At 33.6% G+C, this 24,542-nt stretch overlaps 1 protein-coding gene across 1 annotated transcript in view; it reads left to right on the top strand.

Annotated features, from left to right (window-relative positions):
• Positions 1-24,542, top strand: part of LOC145291466 (neuronal acetylcholine receptor subunit alpha-10-like) — a 1,220,610-nt gene that overhangs the window by 631,884 nt on the left and 564,184 nt on the right. The window contains exon 4 of the mRNA XM_080137324.1: positions 16,207-16,251. Coding sequence (XP_079993450.1) covers positions 16,207-16,251 — 45 coding nt within the window. The remainder of the gene's footprint in view (positions 1-16,206; positions 16,252-24,542) is intronic.

Raw genomic sequence — 24,542 nt, 5'->3', positions numbered from 1 at the left:
TTGAACTTTGGACAAAGTGTTCAACTTTATATACAAATGAAAATTTCCATAAGTTTCAAGAAAATTGAAATAAAATACGGATAAAAATGGTAATGCAAGTTTCCACTATTTACCGATCTGTCTCCGCAGGTTTCCTGATAATGAATGTTCAACGCCATTATTGTTCGCCGAGATCTATAATTATCCAATTTCTCTATCATTGTGTCCTTGTCGTTGCACGTATCTTCACCTGCCCCGATCGCTTTTCGGATAATCATTTATCTCATGTAACATCCAAATAAATCAATGACAAATCGAGACGATATGCGGTTATTTACGCTTTTCTTGCAACACCATTCGGCCGGCCTTGCTATCTACATGGCTATCTATAAGTTCCAGTATACCTAAGTATCAATTCCCATCTTTGTACACTTCTAGGTAAAAATATAGGTAAGAATATAAAAATAAATATAGACTTTGAATCGATTTAACTTTGAATCAATTTCATTCAAATAAAAAATGCAGGTTAATATTTAATAATTATAATTTTAATTCATAAAATTTCAAACAAAATATAAAATAAGCTATACGATTTGTCTCGTTATAAACGAGCAAATTTCATAGACAGAATGAATGCTTTATGCCAAACTTATGGTTTAATATGGTTAATTCTGTGTTTATTTTTCATTAAAAATTATCATTGTTAACTCTTTTTAATCAATATGTTTCGGCCGGATCTACAATACGTAGTGCATTGTACCTTACCATAGCAAAGGCCCATACAAAATTTCAGCTAGATCGATCTAGTAGTTTACTGGAAAAGTTTAATAATAAATGTGGCATTGTAATTAGTAATTCCTATTAATCACTAACTGTACAACGAACGGATACAATATTTATTAATTCGTTGTATTTTATCTATTATATAAAATTCACCTGTCTGTTTAAATGTATGTATGTATGTTCTGCCTAAACTTTCGACAGAGGCGACGGCTGTTCACGACATTGGTATCGTCTGTAAGCTCAGTCCTTCGGACGACAAATATCGAACGATTGGTTAAAAACATTAATTTCTTCACCTTCAATTGGGCACTTTTCTACAAGGGGGGGTCACTTTTTCACCGATATTTTCGAAAGTCATCCCCTCTTTTGGATTGACTTGCCTTAATTTAAACCTTTACGACTTCCGGTTTGGCGATGGATACAACAGCAAAGAAGTCACGTTTTTGTTTTGTTTTGTTTTATTTTGTGTGTTTGTTTGTTTTTCACGTTCTATTCCTCCTTCGCAGTACGGGTTCGAGCCTGCCTACCAACTACCACTTTTTTTTTTTTTTTTGCTCAACGTACACCTCCAAACATCCGGGCAACGCCGGACAGCAAGGCCAGTTATAACTAAGATCCATAAATAATCCCGCCAAAAATCAGCCAAATAGTTTCTAGGAAGAAGTTAAAACAGACAGATAGCCTAAGTGAAATATAATATAGATAAATAAAGTAAGAAATTATGGTTTATGATTTTATGATTTAAAGACAATTTCGTAACAAAATACCCTTTACATATGTTTCTGGAGAAGTCAAAAACTCTTGTGGGAAATGAAGGATAACGGCTGTTCCAACAATTTATGTGTAGAGTTCATTGTTTTTGCGGACTGTTATCCTCATCTTCATAGTTGTTTTTTGTTTCAGCAAGTTTCGGCCAACTCATGCTCTGGCCTTTTTCATGTAATTAACCGCGATGGGATCGGAATGCTAAGAGTTGCAATTGATTCCATGCAATTATTGCATTCCATGCTTGTTGTCTCCTCACGTTTTTGACCAAGTATTTTTTCATCTTAATTATACCTCGATTTAGCTCTATTGAGTAAGGTGCGAATCCGACTAGCTGGCTCTTGTATTAATACCTTGTTTAATTGATTATGTGAAAATTCGGTCTTTATTTAGCTTTAATTATGAAGCCACATCTCAAAGGATTCCGAAAAAAAAAATTAAATAAAAAACACTAATATCTTCTTTAGAGATTTCTCTGAATTATCTTGAATTATGCCGGATTGATTACCTTTTCGTCTTTCAGGTGAAACCAGAATCGATTATAACAGGATGTATTTCTATGATTTCTTCTAACTTCTTCTTTACAAATATCTGTAAAAGTGATTTAGTTTCTAAAATGCTATTAATGATAAAATGGTATTTTATGCTTCACTATATCCGATTAGGAGTTTTGTTTTGTTTCATCTTACTTAAAAACTAAAGAGCCCTATCTTGGGGCCTAACACTTTATCTCTACATGAAATACATGAAATATACGAATATTTGAGTAAATCTCATTTACATCTTATTTTGAGCAAGTAAAAAAGTTAAGAATATTACTTTTCCTCCCCTCTAATCGACCAGTAAAATAGTTTATGTTAGATCTTTCTGGTGTTTTTTTGATTCCACGACAAAAATACATCTAGTCTTGTGGAATATCCAGCTTAGTGCTGTTATTAGAGGTAACATTACTTGAAGAAGTTGAACCATTCATCTTATAAGCCACTATGGGTTAGCAATACTGAGGAGATCTTATTTGGATCGCGAATACTGTGTGATTTAAAATATTTAATCAATATAGAGAGACCTTAGACATTCGAGGATAATATCTATTCGACATTCAAGTCCCTTTCAGTAGGTATTCAAGTTCTGTCAAGATAGACTAGTTTGCGCACTGATATGAGCATTCTCATGATAGTTTTTGAAGCCTTGCTATTTTTGTGCCAGCCTATAACAAATTGGAAGCGGCTGTATAGTTTTTAGCATCATCACAAAAAGCTTGACGTACAGGGTCCACGGGCACTATCTATTATGTTAGGGAATTTAATATAGTCACGACCATTCTTAAATACACCGCCTTCACCACAGTTTAGGAATTTATTCTACGCCGTATATGATAATCTTTTAGAATATCAGACGGAGGAAAACAAGTGTTACAGCTTGCCTAGGGTGACCATAAAATGTGAACAGTTCGGGGTATTCATCACCCTGGACTATTATGCATACCCACATCCTTGAATACGTACAACGGCTAATATTTTAAAAGCTGAAATTGGTAAGGCTCGAAATCGCTTAACTTCGATGATTTAATCAGACCAGGAGTGTCAATGGAATAAAACCATATAAAAATATATAATCTTAATTTAGTATTGAGTGTTCATGAAACGGACCATAATAAATATTGATACTTTTAAGAATGAATACGTAGATAGTAACTGAAATCAAATTTTCTATTGATTTTCATATATATATATATATATATATATATATATATATATATATATATATGGTTGGTGCAAAAGTAATGTCGTTTTTTAATTATATATATATATATATATATATATATATATATATATATATGAAATGTATTTATACAAACATGTTTGTATAAATACATTTCATATACCTGCTCTGTTTACTCATTGAGGTCTCTTTGGCTGACATGTTGTTTTATTGGATGTACTTCTAGGAAACTAAACTCTACTGGCTATATATATATATATATATATATATATATATATATATATATATATATATATATATATATGATAAAAGTCGACATTATTTTTGCACCAAACTCATGCCAAAGTCAGCTGTTTTATTTTTAAATTCTGGCCCCTTAGTAGTTAATTTTAGTATAGGTTAAAAACCAAACTGAAAATGTTCCTGGGATCCGAATACCCTATATGTCATGTTGCAAATGGGTAGATCAAATATTTACAGAGAAGTTTTGTAGAAATGTTTCAGACACTTACCGATAAGGTTACTTTTGTGTGTGTGTATATATATATATACATATATATATATATATATATATATATATATATATATATGTATATATATATTAATGTGAAATTATGTTTTTATCCTAAATTTTACGCAATGATGCACCGTGTAAAAACTATGCATAAAAAATTAAGCATCATAGTTAAATTAAACCAATGATCTAATAAGAAACTCTAAAAAAATAGCAATTAAATACTGAAATCTTGTTTTGCAAAGAAATATGCAAATTAATTTACTTTAATTAAATCGCTTGCATATACTTTACTGAGTCTATTAAGAAGTTTTTTTACTAAATTCAAATAGAAAAAGTAGGTTTTTTAATATCAATGTCTGCGTAGGAAAAACGCACCTTTATAGGCATATATATATTTTCTATTTTTTGTTCAAAGCGGGGATGGGGCATCTTACAGGATGCCAGGCATTCACTCGCGATTTGATATATTCTAACCGAATAGTCTTTTTAAGACACTAACTCTCTCTTTCACTGCAATTGTTTAACTCTCTCTTTCAGTGCAATTGTTTTAATCTCCCTTGCACTAGGTTCATCGGGTATATTTATGTAATTTTGCAAATTATTTTCCAGTAGTTCAGTTGCTCTCATAATAACTGGAATAATTATATATATGTGAGTATGTTTTCCGGCAAAATATATTTTTCAATTATATTTACCACTTTGTGTATACCAATCCGTTTAGTTAAAATGTTAGTTAAAAATAAGGACTGAATATGTATAAGAAAGAATTATAACAGCATTCCTACATTCCCAGTTTAAAATATTTTGTGGTTTTTTTACTAAACAATTCTTTTAGCACTTTAAAACTCCGGCAAATTGTTTTACAGATCTGCTTCGGTACGTCGAAACAATCAGTTATTATTATTTCAATATCGACTCCTTTCGAGCATATACTCTTCAGAAAGATAAAATATGTTTGCTTAGATAGAAATATTCATGATAATATAATGCCAGAAAAAGAATTCTCTTGAAGATCCAGCATCGTGTATTTGCTTCGCGATCTTTGGAATTAATATATGTATATATATATATATATATATATATATATATATATATATATATATATATATATATATATATATATATATATTGGATTTAAGGTTTGATACATTTAATGATCCCTTCAGAGACAACCATAAAAATGTATCCAATTAATATTTCCAAATTTTTAATCATTTTGCTGTCGAAAACTCGGCCTATACGGCTTTCAATTGTGTTTCTGGACTGTGAGATATGAGGGCAGAAAGTCAGCGATCACATGTGTATATCGTAGATTATGATGACAGCAACAAGAAAGGGAAAGAAAAGGTCAACTAAATAAAATTGAACACAATGGGACAATCCAGATATTTACGAGTTTACTTCGGAATATTTGCACACATGCGTTTATATTTTCATTTATGTCTAATTTGGAAGTAGCACAATTTTATGAGATCCAAATAAGGAAAACCAAGCTCCAAAACCAATGAAAAGGAAACGAAAACAATTAAACTTTCAAATTCTTATGTTTCGGAAGTTTGGAGATGAGGATTATTTTATTCGTATTATTTTGGATTTTTCAGACTACTGTTCTCATCTTGAATATTATTTTTCACAACGTTTCGGTCGATGTAACGGCCGAGCTTTTTCAGGTGTCTTTTGTCAAACTCGGGAATCTTTCTGTCAAGCTTGGGAATCACTCTGTCGAATTTACAAGGACCCGTGACGTAGTGAATAAGTTGCTTAGTAACATTCACCAGTAAGTTACACTCTCCGTGAGAAACTTCCACCGTCAGTGCGAGCGACACTCAAAATACAGTTGTGTATTACTTAAGAATTCTAACCCTGTCGCGGTGGCGGAACGAGAGGTTGCTACCATTGTGGATTAAATAAATGGTATTGTTTTAAATTACGTGCAGATGCTCAAGTTTGAAAGAAAGACTCCTGAGTTCGACAAGATACACCCGAAGACGGTCGGATGCTTACATCGACGGAAACGTTGTGAAAATAATACTCATGATATTAACAGTAGCGCTAAGAGTGCAAATAATACGAATGCTAAATTTTAAAGAAATATTTTGTATTCTATTTTATTTATTATGAAAGCAAAATTGCTCACAAAATAATTACTTCGTACGTGTTAAAAGAGTCGCCATTTTACAAAGAGAACGCTGCCTTTGTGTTGAGCTACTTCGATTATCAAATTTGAGAAATGAATTCCGAGTGCCATTATGGAAATAGGAATGGAATTCAAAGAAAGAGTCAATCAATAAATTTCATATTTTACTTATGAAAATATAAGAAAAATTAAAAGTAAAGAAAAAAATATTACTATGCCACTTATAATCGTTTAAAAAAATTGGAGTGCTCTTTTCTTTCTTTTTATTTTGTTACTGCAAAATGTATATTTGATTTCTTTTTGAAATATGGCCGAATACAAGACAAAAGTGTTAGATGCAAAGATTTTAAATTGTTTTAAGTTGGTTTCCTTATGATGTTACGTTTGCCTATAGACTTCAAAGAAAATACTCTTCAATAGAGAGAAGCAGACATTTGCTTGATGTCGATCTTACAATGAACAAATATGTGTGTGTGCTACTCTCTGGGAAATATTAAACATTGATTAACCGAGTATGTTCCGTTTTAGATTAGAGAGTAGTTATTTTTTCTAAATAGATTATTATTAGGATGCATCGATAAGTAAATAAGCCGATTACCGATTAATCTGCCGATTAAAAGGTTTTCTTATGCCGATTTATCAGTAAATTTTATTCTCATATATGGTATTAATATGGTATTAATATTAATTCCTATATCTATATAATTATAAAACTCTGTGGACCATCCGATCGCCATTGCTTGCATCTTGTCTATCAAGAACATTGTTGTCATGGAAACCAGCTAGTATTTGATCAAATTCACACTCTTTTCCACAGCCCAACCATTTTGACTACAAATAAATTTCAGTATTTACTTAAGTTGTAGACGATTGAAACTAGGTTTTATTGTGTTTTGGTTTCGGTTTCAATTCTAGCTGATGGCACTCAAATCATGTTGTTTCTTTTTAACTTTTGATTGGCTGGGTGGTTCTTTTTGCTTTATGGCATATCAACTCTGTTCAGGTTATTTAATGCCGAATCCAGTTATTTTGAAGAAAAAATATTTAATAGAATATATTTTTTTAAGTCGGTTTCTATTGAACCCATAGTCGTGACCCTAACGGGTACTACCACTCCGGGTCTGAGTGGACCTGGGAGCAATGGTAATTAAAGGGTGGCTCCATACTCACCAAAGCCCGAAAGCTGGGGCCTCACCATCGGATATAAGTTACGTTCATATCCAGGACCTTAACTTTGGAAATCATGACTATATTGGGTACAATATAATATAAAATGATTGATTCTATAATAAGTGTGATATCTGCGTAAATTAAAATATTACATTTACGTGTATTTTACGATCGAGCAACGTCCGGCGCCTATGTTAACATATTGTAAACGAAAAAAGCTAATTTCCTTTTGTTGCTTGCCGGTGAAAATTCACCGAAGAGACTTGCACAGTCTACAGAATATTTTCAAGTAACAATCATGGCGCACTGCTCACATGTAACCTTTTGCTAAATTTCAGGCGAAAACATGTAAGCGTGTGGAAAAGTCCTTTCCTTTTGCTTCCTAGCAAATAAACGTTATTATTTTGTACTTTGAATCACCATCAAAGAAGATTACTACTCTATTTTTCAGTTTTCACGTTGAGGAATTTAAATAAACTATTCTTCATCAGTCATACTCTTGTTCCTCATTTTTAGGCCTATGCTACTATTACATGTACATTTTTATTTTGTCTGGTTTAGGTCATTTATGTTTGAGATAAATTACTAGTTAGATATCAGGCATAAATAATTTAAATACGTCAAATTTATTACATATTGCCAATAACTATCAACCATCATTAATTAACTGAATACTTAATATATATATATATATATATATATATATATATATATATATATATATATATAATGATATTAATCGTAATATATATATATATATATATATGTATATATATATATATATATATATATATATATATATATATATATATATATATATATATAATGATATTAATCGTAATGCTCTGGACTGATGATTCCCAGCAGGATGAAACACTAGTATATGTAGGTATTTAATAATTATTATTGTAAATAATTATGCCAGCCCTTTTCAGAAACTCGTTTCGATCGTTGAGCACTTTACAGTTGAAATAAAATCGGTTAATGTAGCTCGTATGCGCAAATCATCATATAATGATTAGATCACTCTGACAGCTGTTAAAAGCATTTTAAAGAATAAATGTTTAAATGTAAACAATATTTCTCGCGGTTAACGGTGGCTGAATGGATTTGGCCTATGCTAATGGAATCAGAGATGGCTTCGTTGCCGGACCCTACACTGATGATTCCCGTAGGCATTTAATAATTATAGTAATCAAATATAGTAATTATAGTATATATATATATATATATATATATATATATATATATATATGTGTGTATATATATATATATATATATATATACTGAAAAGTTACACTCCTCAAAATAATTGTAACAGGGTTTACGCTGGAAGTATTTTGATGTCAATTTCAAGAGAAAAATTACACCTGTCAGCCATCATATCATGGTGTGGAAAATCAGTAAAAAGTTTTACAACGAGTAATATGTTAAATCATCTTAGAAAGGTTCATCCAGAGAAAGTAAAAGTTGCAGATTTAAAAAAATGAAACACAATGAATTTTCAGGGAAAGACATTTCAGGAACAAGTGACAGCAAGGAAATACCAAGCTACTATATAATCAATATCGGCCAAGAAAAAAAAATATTGGATATTAATGACTGCAAGTCACCTGAGACCGTTTATCTGATAGGAGAAATTAACTACCAGTCTGCAAAACACCATAGCAGGAAGCTATTTTTCAGCTGACTATAACATTGCCGTTTTCAAGTCTAAGAGAAACAAGTTTCGTTGAGTTGACCTTTAAATAAACAAACACTACCGAGTTCCACCATTACCATAAATACTGTCTCATTGACCACCTGACACTCATCAACTCTTATCCTCATGTTTCCTTCGGTCTTTGAAAAGCGGTGAACAGCTTTAGTCAAACAAATTCTTATTATAACAGAATGTTCTTATTGTTTTATTCTATTTTTAAGCTACGAGGTGATTTCTTTAAGTTTTCACACTATTCTGTACAGGCATTTAAAATTGTCAATAAGCAATTGCCATGCGTACTATGACATGAGTGACCAATTCTTTATGTTATTAGGCTCAAAGGAACAGGTATAGCGTTACTTAAAATACACCTTACTATAGCTTGATTGCCACAGCTGGTGAATTCACAAAAAGGCAATCTGAAAGTGGGGACACTATAGCAAAACGATATGCAATAAAATTCTGTTTTAAATTTGGGAAAATGACAGTGAAATGTATAGAAAGCTTCAAGTCGCTTTTGGACCCTATTGCATGAATCGAGCATGGTTTTTTTAGTCGTATAAGAAATTAAAAGAAGGAAGAGGATCTGTGAAGGATGATGACGTGTGGTAGGAGTAAGGAAGTCAGAACACCAGAGTTGATTGCCCAAATAAAAGAATTATTGGATTAAGACCGCCGTGTGTCTATAGAGACAATAAGTGCAAAATCTGATGTCTGTATAAGAACTGTACACACAATTATTGGCGAGGATCTGAAGATGCGGAAGATTTGCACAAAGATTTTCCCAAGGGTATTCAGAGAAGATCACAGACTATTTGACCAAAATGGGTATTTACAGTTTCTCATCCTCCCTATAAGCTCAGACTTTGCTCCCTGTGACTTTTGGTTATTCATTTATCTCAAGGAAAACTTTAGAGGATTTCGTTATGAGACAAATGAGGAGTTGAAAGAGGCTGTGATGGGAGTCATTGGCACTCTCACACAAAAGGACTTCCATGGAACCTTTCAGAAGTTGTTGAAACGGTACAACAATTGCACTGAAGCAGGAAGAGTTTATTTGGAATAGGACTAAAGTTTCATATGTATTATCAATAAAAGTGCCTATACGAAAAAATTTTGGAAACTTATTGAAGGCACCTCATACATCCTTCTTTTTGGCTTATTTAAGAGTTCACATCCGTTTCAGGATATTTTCCTCGTCCTATGATAGCATTAACAACCAGAATATTAAGCTATGCGTCTAGCTTTAAAGTAAATAGTATATTTATGTAACGAATATAGTCCGTCTATTTGAAGCTAAATATCGAACTAATGTACACGGTCGTAAACAGAATATATGTATGTACTGTTGCAGTACTTTTATTATTTATGTTATTTATTTGATTGTGAGTTTTGCCTCAAATATACAAACAAAATCTCCGTTATAGTAACGAAATCGGACTATTTCGAAAGACAACTCGCATTTTAAAGAATATCAGAAGTCATTTTTATTTTTAATTAAGACAAAGTAGAAAGTGCATCTCCAGTCTACTTTTTGGCAGACTTGTAACTTTCGTTTCCATTAGTTACTTCTTTAGTCTTCATAATCCATGAGCAATGTTTCTGACAAAGAGAGAAAAATTGCTGTTTCCAATGTTAGAATTTGTTCCATTTAACACTTATCGTTGGCATGTTCTTCTTATTCTTTTAGTATTAAGTGGTTTCATGACTTGTCTGGATAATTTTTCATGAAAATTCTTTTATAAACAGTTTTTGTATACTTTTTTGAACATTTGTATTATTTGTAAAAAGTGAACGTCGTTTTTTATCTCTTGATAAGTACGGAAATACAATTTAAATATTTTCTGAACGAAGATAATTAATGATTTATATGTTTTATCATTTCTGTCTTGAAGAATTCGGCTTCTTTAACGCAACATACATGTTTGAAGAAAACAAACTTTGTAAACACAGATATAGTCTAGATAGTCGAGCTCCTCTTCTTGTTGAATATCTGAAATACCGCTATTTACATTAAGAGAATGTCCCCCAAACTCTGTATCTTGAAGAAAACAAAAAGAATCCTAAATTTCATTTGTTCCTCTCTGTTTTTTATCATTTTCTTTTAGCTGGTAATGGGGAATCCTACCGGACTCCAGACGCTCACCCGCTATCTCATGCACTCAAACTAAGAGGAATATTTCAGATCCTGTCTCTTTAAATGCAATCAGATCCTGTCTGTTTAAATGCAATTATTTGTATCTCTCTTGCATATAGTTTACCGGGTAGATGTGGCTGGTAGTTTTTGAAATTCTGTTTCATGAGCTCGATTGCTCCTATAACTAATGGAATAATGGAATGATGGGTATATCTTAAGATTCCGTTTTCTTTTCATGTCGTACCTAAAACTTTGCTATTTCGTTAGATTTTGTTTCTCAGTTCTGTTTAACCGAATATCATTGGGAACACTAAGTTCTAGTAAGGTTTCTTCTTTTTCAATCTTGCCGCATATCACTATGTCAGGTTTAAGAACTCTGCTTTCTAGATATGTATGTGTTAGATGGCGCATAGTCATAGTGGATGATGTATGACTCATTTTCAATTGTTCTTTCTGTTATATATCTCTAGAACTTGCTATTACATTCGATATAAACTTCTTACAAATTGCTTACGAATTGCTTACAAATTGCTTACAAATTGCTATTACATTCGATATAAACTTTTTAGAAATTGTCCAGATGACAGAGATGCAGTTCTACATTGTATTTCTTCTTTATATGCATATTTTAAGAATATTTATTCCTTCGTATTATTTGGATTCATTAGACTACTATTCTAATCTTGAGCGTGATTTTTACAACGTTTCGATCGATGTAACCTCCGACCTTCTTTCAGCTGTATCTTGTCGTACTCAGGGATGTTTCTATCGAACTCGGGAATTTGAATGGAATTTCCAGCGGAACTTTTTATTTACTTCACGGGAGTAGCATGCTCTTGTTCCGTCAGCCATGGCTGGATACAGATCCTAAGTAATTCGCAATTGTATTTTTCGGTCGCCCACACTGATGTAGGAACTTTCAACCATCGAGGAGAATATCACTTTTTACAATTGATTTGTGCAAGTACTCTAATCATTGCACCACGGCTCCAAATTCCCGAGTTCGACAGAAACATTCCCGAGTTCAACAGAAACATTTCCGAATTCAACAAAATACATTTGAAAAAGGTCGAAGGTAAACACGACCGAAACGTAGTGAAAATCACACTCAAGATGAATCCAAACAATACGAATAACCAATCCTCATCTCAAAAATTCAGAAGCATCCTTACTCCTTGTTTCTGTTTTCAAAATTGCAATGCGACAATGAAAGTTGACTGCGTTTGGATCAGAATTCCATTTTGCTTTTTTTCTCCATGCGCATATTCGGAAGAAATTCGACACATGCTTAAAAACAAAAACTCCATCCTGGTGGGATTTTCCTTTCTTTTTTTTTTTTTTTTTTTTTGCTGTCATCACATCTGTAGTTTAGCAAATTATAATCTAGACATGCTAAATGTTTCTTCAAGTTCTGAAGTGTATAAGACTGACCTATCCTATATGCTTTACGGTCATCTGCTAATGGGAACAATGGAAGAATTGTCTTTTCCGAAGCTGCGATGCTTTATCTGCCGTAATATTCATTTGTTGCTGCCGCCAATATAGCCATCCATAAAAAATAAAATCAGTTTTGTTTGTTATTTTGCTTATTATAGCTATTATTTTGATTATTATAGCTATTATTTTGATTATTATAACTATTATTTTGATTATTATAACTACTATTCTAATTTTGAGTGTCGTTGGCATAACGTTTTGCCTCATGTAACCTCCGACCTTCCGACCTGTTGAAGTCGAGAATCTTTCTGTTGAAATCGGGAACATGTGCGGAAATGGGAACACAATCTTTTACTCCACAGTGGTAGCATACTCTTGTTATGTCAGCCATGACCAGGTAGAAGTGTTAAGTAGTTCGCAGCTGAATTCGTAGTATCCTTAGCACAAAGTATTGCACCTCTGGCCTCCAAAAGAGCGTTACTTAGAACTGAATGTTGCTTAGATTTTTATCTGTTACGTCACAGATCGGAATAGTCCTAATAATGTAATTTATCAATCATTAACTGTAAGATTTAGAAACATAAACCCATCTAAGTACTGATCAAACGAAATGTTACTTAACTTCAGTGGTCCGAAAAAAAACGTTTATTTTTCTTGTTTATTTTTTCTTGTTTATTTTAAATATAACATAACCATAACTAAAAGAATAAAGTTAAAATATTTATAATTCAGTTTGTAAATTATGTGGCATAAAAGTAAAATAAAACAATCTGCTTAATTTGGATTAAGCATATTACTGAGTGTTCTTCACACAACATTTTGGCCGATGTTATCCCTGACCTTCTTTAGATGTATCTTGTCGAACTCAGAGAATCTTTCTTTAAAATTCGGGATTCTGCACAGTATTTTGAACAGACCCCTTTATTTAATCTACGGGTGTAGCATGTTCTTGTTTTGTCGACCATAACTGGGTAGCAATTCATAGTTATAATCCGAATAATCGAAATAATACACGTCATGGATCGTAATAATCCTAAAATTTAAATTATAAATCATAAACTTAAAATTTCAGAAAGATGAAGTCAATTGTATTCTATCAGTTTCACTTAGGATGTTGGCAACCTTCTCTTACCTCTGTAAGTATCTGATGCAATTCTAGAAAGAATTCTGTCCAGAAAAGTATCTGGGAAACCAATGCCAACAATAGAATCTTTGGATTCATACGATGCAACGACGACATCTTCATTGTATGGTATGAATACAAAAATGTTATTGTCGGTATTGGTTTCCCGGATACTTTTCTAGACATAATTCTTTCTCTAATGGTATCGGATACTTACAGGGGGCACGAAAAGGTTGCCAACATTCTAAATGAAAGTGGTTTTTGCTGGGACGAAGTGGATTTGAACGTGCAACATCGAGGTCATCAGTCTAGGTAATTAACCACTAGACCACTGTCAGTTCCAACGATTCATAGTAAAAGGTTACTTTTGTGAAGTCTAGATACTACAAGGTGGTCGCTAGAAAAGCTTAGCTTAGATCATGAATAAAATGCGTGATTGCTATTTTTTATTGATGCCGTGTGAGTGTTGTAAAAATAAATCGTTGTTTGACGCTGCAGTGAAGTTCACGGACGACATTTTGAGTATCTATGAGTATAATATAACATCTGTCTTTGAAAAACTTTGTAAAAATTATTCTTTGTAAAAATAAATCGTTGTTTTACAAATTTCCCGCTTTTCTATCGACCATCCTGTATTTTAACACGACTTTGTATTATTTTTCATTCAAATTAAGAAAAAATTTCTATTCCTTCTGGTCTGAAGTGAAAAACCATTCTGAAGTTTTCTGAATAAAATAAAGTTCTGTTCGATACGATAATGCCATTCTCCAAGGCATTATCTCCTACTTTAGCAGAATATGGATTACCAAATCATTGGTTATTACATTAATTTCTAGATTATGACTATCGGGTAGGCATATATACGGCATAATCACATTGGATATGCATTGCATGCGGAATAATAACTTTGACACAACGATTCCCGTTAGATCTCCGAAGTTAAGTTAAGCCTAGTCAATATTAAAGTGGGTGGCCATTTGGGCATTCAAGGTGCTTTGTATGATCTCCGCTTATCTTGGCATTGTTCTAATCGTCTAATTCCTCTCTTTTTCACTGAACTCACGTGATGCTGATTCAGGAGAGGTGTGACTGTGGATTGCACAATTTTTGCCCTACAGTTATTTGCGCCGTTACCCTTACAGAGGTATCCATTGTCTCTTGAGCCTGAACGGAGGCATCGCATCGGGGGAGCTAGATTCCAGCTTCTCCCCACATTTAAAACAGGGACGTAAGTCACAAAATAAAAATTTAAAAATCTCCGTATTTTCGTCTAATTTATATACGCAGAGGCGTGTAACATATAACTAAAGAAAGTTACATATATATAAAACTTTAAAATAGTTAATACAATCATTGCATCGAATTAGAACCCCGAAATCAAAAATACCAAAACTACCGCTTTATGCAGGCTGTGTAATTTAAAATGGGGAGTTACTTTCCTTCATTAGAACTCTTCAAAAAGAAATAAAAATAAGTGGTGTGAAAACTGTTTGGCACATTTCAACTTTTTTCTTCCTTTTTTTTCCCGTTAACAAAAAAATGTTAATTACAGAAACTCGATTTGAATTGAGCCGTTAATCAAATTATTTAATCGGTAACATTTATATGGCATGCCAGACTTTATTTTTGTTCGAATTTCAAACTCTATTATGTTTTATTTTATCTTCATTTTCCATCTTCCTTTATTTCTGCATTTTTTTTTTTTTTTGCATAAGATAACTTAACATTTCTAGTGATTCATTCTTCGTTAAAAGACTAAGCTTTTTTTTTCAGACATACTTTTTTTTCTGTTTAAGAGTTGCGCATCGTAAATCGGTAATGACGTCAGTAAGTAGAGACGTAAGTACGTCGGCAACAAAGATGATTCTAAGATGTATACTCGTAAATTACACGGTAGTATCTTTAAATTTGGTGCACTCACAACAAACACTTTTCTGCAACAATTATCAACAATTTCTCTTACTCTCTGTCTGTGTCGAAATCAAAACGCACGTTCCATGAACAAAGATTATTTCATAGAACTGCCCACCTGTGGAACTTTATACCACAATACTGCTTTCCAACTTACTACAACATGGCCGTGTTCAGTTATTGTTGATCGGTCATCTTAAAGAATGAAATACTATACAATTTCCACCACTACCTATAATTACGTTGTTATTTCACCGACCACTTTATTTTCATTAATCCTTATCCTCGAGTGGTTGTTAGGACTTGATAAATGGGTATTCATGTAAATGAAAAAAAATAAAATGCGAGTCAAAAATAAGAAAAAAATAAGTTCTTATCTCAGTCGTTTGGAAGCAGCAGAGGTAGCGAATGTTTTTACGCATCGACTCTCAATTGGGCAAAACCTAAACTCCTGAGCTTGAGAAGCGCTGATATTCATTGCAGAAAACATTTATATTATGTATGGATGTATTAACTGTATTTTAAAGCATAAGTCAGCCGGTTGTATTGTCTCATAAATTCACACCATATATATACTGTTTATTTTATTTTATTTTTATTTTTTTTTGCTATGCAAGGGGGTGAGTGTCTTCACATGGCTATCTGTTTTTTGTTTTTTTCGGAACTGTTGTTGTTCCCGACGACGTACGAGCGTAACACTTAGCCTATTTTACTATATATATATTCTAAGAAACTAGTAAGCATAAGCCGCTGTTACTTTGACGGAACTGCTACACTTGAGTGCTTATGATAGTTCTCATCTCGTTTCTCTCTTTTTTTACAGGATGAAAAAGATCAGATCATTACGACTAATTGCTGGATCAACCAGGTAAGTCACTTTTCCTGTCTGGGTGGAATACGTTTTAAAATTTATTTAGTTTTTTTTTTTTTTTTTCGTTTTTTTTTCCAGGCTGCTGTATTAGTTAATTGAGTTATGGCTCGTTTCACAGATTGGGGTGAAACTTCAATTGTCTCGAATTTTTAATCTCATTTGGGATGTAATGGCGGTAAATTGATTCGTACGTATGTTCTCGTTGCAAAGTTCTTTTCCTTGGAGCAATGATACAAAAAATGATGCGTTTTACTGTTGTTTACTTCACACACAAGATGACTGAACACTGCCTATAGTTTTATGTGCGTCTTACTTTCAGTCTTTATATAAAAACTTATAAAACTCGTTTTACGCCAAAGTTCTTCAAGCACAGTTTCCCTCGGATGACAATTGCGAGTCCGATTAATCAATTTTACTCACAATTTAAAAATCACATTCATTTTAAAAGATTTTAATTTAATACGTATATTTCTTTGTCAGTTGGTCGTCTTATTAATGCGAAGGTTTGTCATGATTTCTGAACTCTCTTTTACCTTATTACTTTTACAGTTTTTCTTCCTTATTTTTATTATCAATTGTATTTTTTGGTCGCCCACACTGTTGTAGGAACCTTCAACCCTCGAGGAGAATATCACTTTTTACAATTGATTTGTCCAAGTACTCTAATCATTGCCCCAAAAAAGTGGACGGATTTTAAATTTGATTTACTTCCTCAATATTTAGGTTATGTTTACCAATTTTCATATGTAGGTAAATTAGCTTCTCCGTGATTTTTTTTAGATATAGTAAGATATCATAGTCTACTTATTCTAATTTTATTTACACAACTTAATCTAGAGTATGTTTTTCACAAGGTCTAATTTTAGTTATGAAAAATGATGTTACTCAAATGTCCACCATTTTCATCTTTACACTCTTGTGCTCTCTGCTGGGCATTGTCCAATACATCACTTAATGTTTCAGGGCTTATGACCCTAATTTCCTCCTCTATATTGTTTTTAAGGACATTTATTGTGGCTGGTTTGTTTGCGTAATACATAATGAGGTTTTTGAGGAAGTTTGGATCCCAATTGGCCAAATCTTGGAATTACATGGCGTATTCTAGCCGTTCCTCCGGATCGTTTGGCTGAAGCTCTTGCACCAATTGAATTTTATATGGAAATTTGTCCTCTTCATGAAGCATTCTGTGAAGAGATGATCGAGAGACCCTAATTTGACTTGATCTCCTTACTGATGTGGATGGATCCTCGGCCACACTCGCTGCTAATCTCTGGCGATTCTCATCACTTTTTGCCGTACGAGGTCTACCAGATTTATGGAGGTCACAAACAGACCCTAGCTCATGAAATTGAGCCAGTATTGCATTGGGAGTAGGGAGGATTTCTTGTGTTGAAGTTTTGTCGAAATTCTCTTTGAGTTTCTTATATTGACTCATTAAACCGAAAATACGAGTCTACGATAAATATTCCATCCTCAGTAGTGTAACGACTCATGATGACCTTGGAAGGGTTACTCTAAATTATCTGCAAAAATAAAAGAAAAATATGAAAAATTAAAAAGTTATGAATTTTTTTTTAACCATCAGCTTCTTTTGGGACACCCTGTACTTGAGACGATTTTGTTTCTATTTTTACTAATGACATTACGTGTCTGCCTTGAATTAATGCAAGGATACAGTCCTTATTCATATGTAAAGTTGTTTTATATAACACCATCTTATTCCAATATTTCATAATAACTTTGTCACATCAGGGCAGGAGTTGCTAGAAAGATCTTATCCTGTCTTGACAGAGTTAAAAAAAGACTACGTAGCCTAATGGGGGAACCCCTTTTCTCTTTCCTGTTTCTCACAGAAGAGATGTTGCGAGCCTGTCTCTGCTTTATCGTTATTTTCATGGCAAGTTCTCGTCTGGGCTCCAATCTATGGTCCCCCCTCGTCAAACGTTCACGAGAAACACTCGTCTAGCTGAAAACACTATCAATAATTTCCCCCACTCTTTATCTGTGCCTAAACCTAATCGTAGATTCCATGAACAAAGTTTCTTTCTTAAAACTGCACACCTGTGGAACTCTCTTTCCTTTTCCTACTTTCCAGCTGACTATAATATGGTCGTCTTCAAGTCCAAAGTAAACAAGTTCTTGATGAGCCGTCCTCTTAAATAATCAAATTTACGAAATTTCCACTACTAACAGCTTTTACGACATTGTCCCATTCACCATTGTAAGCTTATTAACCTTCATCATCGAGTGGCCCAGGGCCTTGATAAGTGGTGACTCCTTTGTAAAAAAAAAGCCGTTATAACTTATAATAATAATGTATCAATTTTTAGGGGCGAGTGTTCAAAATAAGATTAAACATGAAAAATTCTGCGTAAGGCTAGTCAAGCAAGAAGATAGAATTTACATTAGAAGCCAGAACCGTATATGCCAGGACATAGAGTCATAACAGGAATAGACGAATCGCCGTCCATATAAGCTGCTAGGATAATAACTAGTCATACGAGAGTCGTTCCAAATTTAAGACCCCTATTTTTAGCTCAATAACATTGAAGACCCACGAAGACGAAGAGTGGTACCGTTAAAACGAAAGACCTTTTGTGTCATAGAATTTATCTTCAAACATAGTGACCACTGTTCTCAATGAACTATTGCCAGCTGTTTTTGATGCCTCGTTCCTAAAAGTCCGGAGTCGCTTTGTCACTCACATATCTGTCCATCCTCTGAAATCGACAAACGCATCCTCTAACTATGTTTACATCAACTGCATAAGTTTCGTAAACGGTTGGCATTGGTCCACTCTACGGTATCTTTATTTTTATACACAGAGCCCGACTGAGCTCCAATCTCTGATTGATCCCTTTAAACCATTTACAGGAAGAGCCCGTTTTCCACCACCAATTTAGAGTGGTTCTATTTCTTCCACCGCGTAGCAAAACCAAACAGTTTCCATGAACAGAATTTCTTAAAATAATTTCCCATCCATGGAAAGCATTGTCCCGATAATGCTTTTCTTTAGACTACAGCATGCTTGTTTTAAAATGTCATATAAAATATTTAGCAAAGTTAACCAATCTGATAGTCCTCATTGCATTCAGAATTCTCAATCCTCTCAGAACAGTAATCATCATCTGACAATGCATTTTGATTATGAACACAAACTAACGAATGATCGTTGGTATTGAGCAACATTGACTTATTAATAATACTGACATGAATCCAAAAACTTTATTGTTGACACTGGTTTTTACCACTGTTTTTAGTCAGATATCTGATACTTACGGGATGGATCACGTGAAGTTTGTTAACATTCCTAAGTGAAAGTATTTTTTTTTCTGAAACGAACTGGATTCGAACTTAGAACAATCAGGTTGTCAGTCGGTATCGTTTAACACTTGACCACCGTCACCTCCCAACTGGTTAATAAGACAATTCTATGGTAACCTAACAGTTCTATCCGCCATCTTGGATAAGTTATTTCAAGGAAACAACACAATCGATTGGAAAGACATGGTTGCGACTTCTAGTTCTGATAAAGACACTAAAAAGTAAAGTCAATACATTAAAAAATGTTTTAACCAATTTTATTTCATTAACTGCAAAAACTTCCGTCACATAAATATGTTTATGGATGAAGAGCTCTTAAGATCATCCTTTCCTGTCTTGATAAGGTGCAAAAGTGCGTCCGGAATTTAATGGGCGAGAATCATTTCCCTCCCTACCTCCTCTTTCACATAGAAGAGACACGTTGTGAGTTTACCTCAGTTCTATCATTACTTTTATGCAGGTGCTCGACTGAGCTCCATTTGATAGTCCGTTTGTAACAAATATTCGTTTAGCTACAACAACAGCAAACAATGTTCTTTATCTTCTATCCGTACCTAAAACTAAACAAAAATTCCATGAGTATAGTTCCATTCCTCGAATTGACCGTCTAAGGAGTAAGATATCGTCGGGTTGCTTCTCGGCCGGCTATAACATGGTCAGTTTCAAGTTCAATGTAAATAAGTCTTGTTGTCATCCTCTTAAATAACTAATCCATATAAAAACTCCGCCTTTACTGATCATCAGGAGTTGTCACTCCAACTACATGAGATTTATTAACTCTTATCCTAGATTGGCTTTCTGGCCTTGATAAATGTTGACTTTCAAGAAATAAGAAAATGTTGAGGTCATTTTAAAGATAGAACATACGTCGGTCAAGCCTATCTAGCTGCAAAATTCCACCACTTTACTATAGCGACAACTAGATACTTAAAATACTTCTACTCTTATAGTTCCTTCTCGCAGCCTTCTAGACTCTCCCTGTTACCTACTCCCTTGACTCTACTAACACGCAGGAGTTTAAATGTCATGTGGGCAGATATCTCGTGCATCTCCTTACATAGTACCTTGTAGACGTGGTTTCAGATAGTAGCTCCTTACGTTCAAGTGTCAATATAGCTTGTTTGACGTGAACAAAGCTGAGTAAAGAAAATAACAATTTACTGAGTCTAACCTCTGAAAAGAAAACACACTTCCGTTATGTATTATGTTTTAAATCCGAAAAAAAAAACTAGACATATATGTTTTCTAATCTTACAAAAGCGGTTTAATTTTTCTTTCAAAATCTCCTCCAGTTGCCACCTGATTGATTATTTTATTGACTGCCAACGATAAGTAAAAATTCGATGAACCCGATAGAAATTACTCGTGAGGTACGGATGGAGAGATCGATTATTTTAATCTCGATGAAACGTTCCTACTTCACAGACATCTAGCGTATAGTTCATATCATCATCATGTGTAAATCGTAATTAACTCGGAATCAAAACCAAAGGCTTGAAAAATTACACAAATAATGAAAAATCTTATATAGTAATATAAAATATATACATAATATATATATATATATATATATATATGAAAATATAATAAATTTATAACTTAAAATATTGCGGCATTAAGAATTGATTATATAATGTTATAAATTGAACTTTAAAAAATCTTAATGCTGCAATAGTTAAAGTTATAAATTTATTATATTTTTTACTAGAATATCTTGTCCTTTTCGTTTCCACTTTTAACCACTAGTCCTTTACTTTTCCATGTTTAAATCCTAACCGTATTACTTTTCATGCTCGCATTTTTCTTTTGTAATATATATATATATATATATATATATATATATATATATATATATATATATATATATATACGGGATTCGATTTTCTAAAATATTAGCGAATCAATCAAAAATAAACTTCATTAACATCATCGAATTATCCTGTACATTAGTCGCAAATAAAATGACATAATTTACAAAACTAAAAGACGGTAGTTTGATTAAAGACAACTTACATTGACAGGTTTAATGTATGCAATCATTGTTTCATAAAAAATCGACGACTGTTGCATCCTTGTGCTTATTGTACAAGTATTTTAATGGAATGTGCTCCGACGAACTGCAAGTACTTGTACCCCTTCGACGTAAATACCCCTTGGTAACTCGAAAAGCAGTACAATATCATCTCTATTCTGTAGAAATCCCCAGATGTCGGACAGCTATTTACTGAAATAATTTCTTTCTTCGGACTGAGAAACGTTAGCATTTTCTTCCCCGATCCCTGATTCCGCGACTGTACTGTCATGCAGACGTTCAAGTGTAAAGTGAACAAATATCTTGCTTCTCGACATAATAATTCCCTACATAATATCCCTGTAAATTCTGCCACAAAAGTAGCCTGTTACGTACAAGAGGCATTGTGTCTTGTTTAGAGTAAAAAAGTAATTACAAAAAATCAGATTTTTGAATACTGAAAAAAAAAATACGATTTTTTTTGTGTGCGTTGTCAAAATGTCATAATATTTCGCGGAAATCAAGTGTTTCTCTTTTTAAGTCACAGACTACTCTTTGTTGCTTGGATATATTTTTTCATTGTAAGGTTGCGCTCCCATCTCTCTCTGTCTTCCTCTCCTCTCTCTCTCTCTCTCTTTTCTCTCTCTCTCTCTTTACTGTTTGATTTTGCTTTAGTTGATGTTCTCATAAATCAAGCCTCTCCCTTTCTGGGACTAACACTTGCTCTCTATATGAGATACATAGAAATTCGAATATTTCATTAAAATTCTACTTTACCTCTCAAACACAAGTTAGTGAAGAAGTTTAGAAAACCATTTCCTTCTCTCCAATTACATGTTCAAATATATTCTTGTACTTTTGTGGTCTCTTCGTATTACTAGATTCAAGGGCAAGAATTCATCTAGTCTGGTTGAATATCCAGCTTTGTTCTGTTACTTAAAGTTACATCACTTGAAGAAGATGTATAATCCTCGTAAATATCTGTGTGGCTTAGCCATACCGAGGAGATCTTATTTGGGCCACGAATACATGTTATTTTTAATGTTTAGTCAGGGTTGACTAGGAGGGAAGGTATTATGCCAGATAGTCCTGACAAACCCTGGTACAGAGAGACCTTAGACACTTGAGGACGGTGTCCAGTAGGTATTCAAGTTCTCTCCTTTTTTTAAAAAAAAAAGAATACTGTAAATTGAGTCGCAGCAAGTCAAAGAGGAAATGTTGCGTTATAAATATATATATATATATGATGTAAATATTACAAATAACGTATAAACATTTTTCTAAAAGGCATCATCGAAGACTAATAACACTAAGTAAGATGTGACTAGAAGGCTATGAAGGTATGCGAGAACTGGTGAAACTTGAACAATGATTTGTTATTTAAGTGATTTAACAAGCTCCTTGGCCTGACTTTTAATCCTAATCTAATATGGAACCCATGCATTAAATCTGTTGCCAATGTCGCTGGAAAAATGGTTGGATCATTCTGCCGCTCCAGTAGATATCTCACTGCTGATGAAATTTTCTACGTGTATAAAAGTCAAACACGTTTAAGGACGGAGTATTATTGTCACATCTGAAGAACCTATTCTGTCTTGATAGAGTTCAAAATACACTTCGTAGCTAAGTAGGAGATTCCTATTTCTCTTCCCTGCAATCTTTTTCCAACAGAAGAAACATTACTTTATCTGCTCTATTGTTATTTTTTCATGGCAAGTGCTCGTCTAAGCTCCAATCTATGGTCCTCCCTTGACAAACTTTCACGAGAAACACTTGTCTAGCTGCAACCACAATCAATAAGTTCCACCATTCTTTATCTGTGCCTTAACCTAAACGTGGATTCCATGAACAAAGCTTCCTTCTTAGAACTGCACGCCTGCGGAACTCTCTTTCGTTTACCTGCTTTCTAGATAACTACAATATGGTCGTCTTCAAGTCCAACATAAGCAATTTTTTGATAGTCCGTCCTCTTAAGTAATCCAATTTAACAAATTTCCACTACTAACGATTATCCCGGTATTGTCCCATAGACTACCGTACTACCCCACACTCATTAACCCTTATCCTTGAATAGCCGCCGGGGCTTTATAAGTAGTGACTTCTTTGTAAAAAAAAAAAAATATTTAATCCATGAAATCTACAGTAAATTTTGGTTTTGTACACAAATTCAAATCCCCCGTATTTTTGTCATTCGGCTGTTGCACCAAACAAATATCACAAACCCTAAAGCTATCCCGCAATTTTAAAGTATAATTCTATTTTAGGTGACTAAGGTTTGAGTTTCCTAATATCCTCGAAGCCACTGTTGGGTTTGTAAGTGTCCGGAAGAAAAACACAACTGGATATTTAGTAGAAAAATACATATTCAAAAGAAAAAAACAAAGAGGAGAATGGTTGTACGTCAGTCCGACTGCCAAGTGTGTATAACTTGCCTGTAACGCCCGGAGTGGCAAAGTCCATTGGTATCCGTAACGTGAGCACCATAATTCATTCTATTTTGAGTAATAAATAGTGCAGCTGGAATTTAGCAATGTTTGCTTCATTGTAAATTCTTAATTGAGCAAACAATGTTCGGTGGTTATTTACGATTTCTAGCCAGAGAAGGGGTCATTTGTAATTAGTGCGTTGGGGGTTTTCAGCCTCGTCGTCTTTTACTTATTCGTCCTTTATTTCTTCTACAACGTTAGTCAAGACCGAAACGAACAACCAGCGAGGATTTGTCTTACTCAGAAACGAAGACTCTCTACACTCAGACTTACCGTACTTTATGCTCCCCTCCGCAGTCTACAACGTTAGTCAAGACCGAAACGAACAACCAGCGAGGATTTGTCTTACTCAGAAACGAAGACTCTCTACACTCAGACTTACCGTACTTTATGCTCCCCTCCGCAGTATAAATGAGTATAAGCCGCGTGCCATTTCTGCATCCGCCGCCATGGCGTTCGCCTATTCA

The sequence above is a fragment of the Euprymna scolopes genome, chromosome 12 (assembly GCF_053919585.1).
Source record: "Euprymna scolopes isolate OS-2025 chromosome 12, ASM5391958v1, whole genome shotgun sequence".
In the NCBI taxonomy this organism is placed as follows: domain Eukaryota; kingdom Metazoa; phylum Mollusca; class Cephalopoda; order Sepiida; family Sepiolidae; genus Euprymna; species Euprymna scolopes.
The sequence above is the reverse complement of the archived record's forward strand: the minus strand, read 5'-3'. Positions and strand labels throughout refer to the sequence as shown.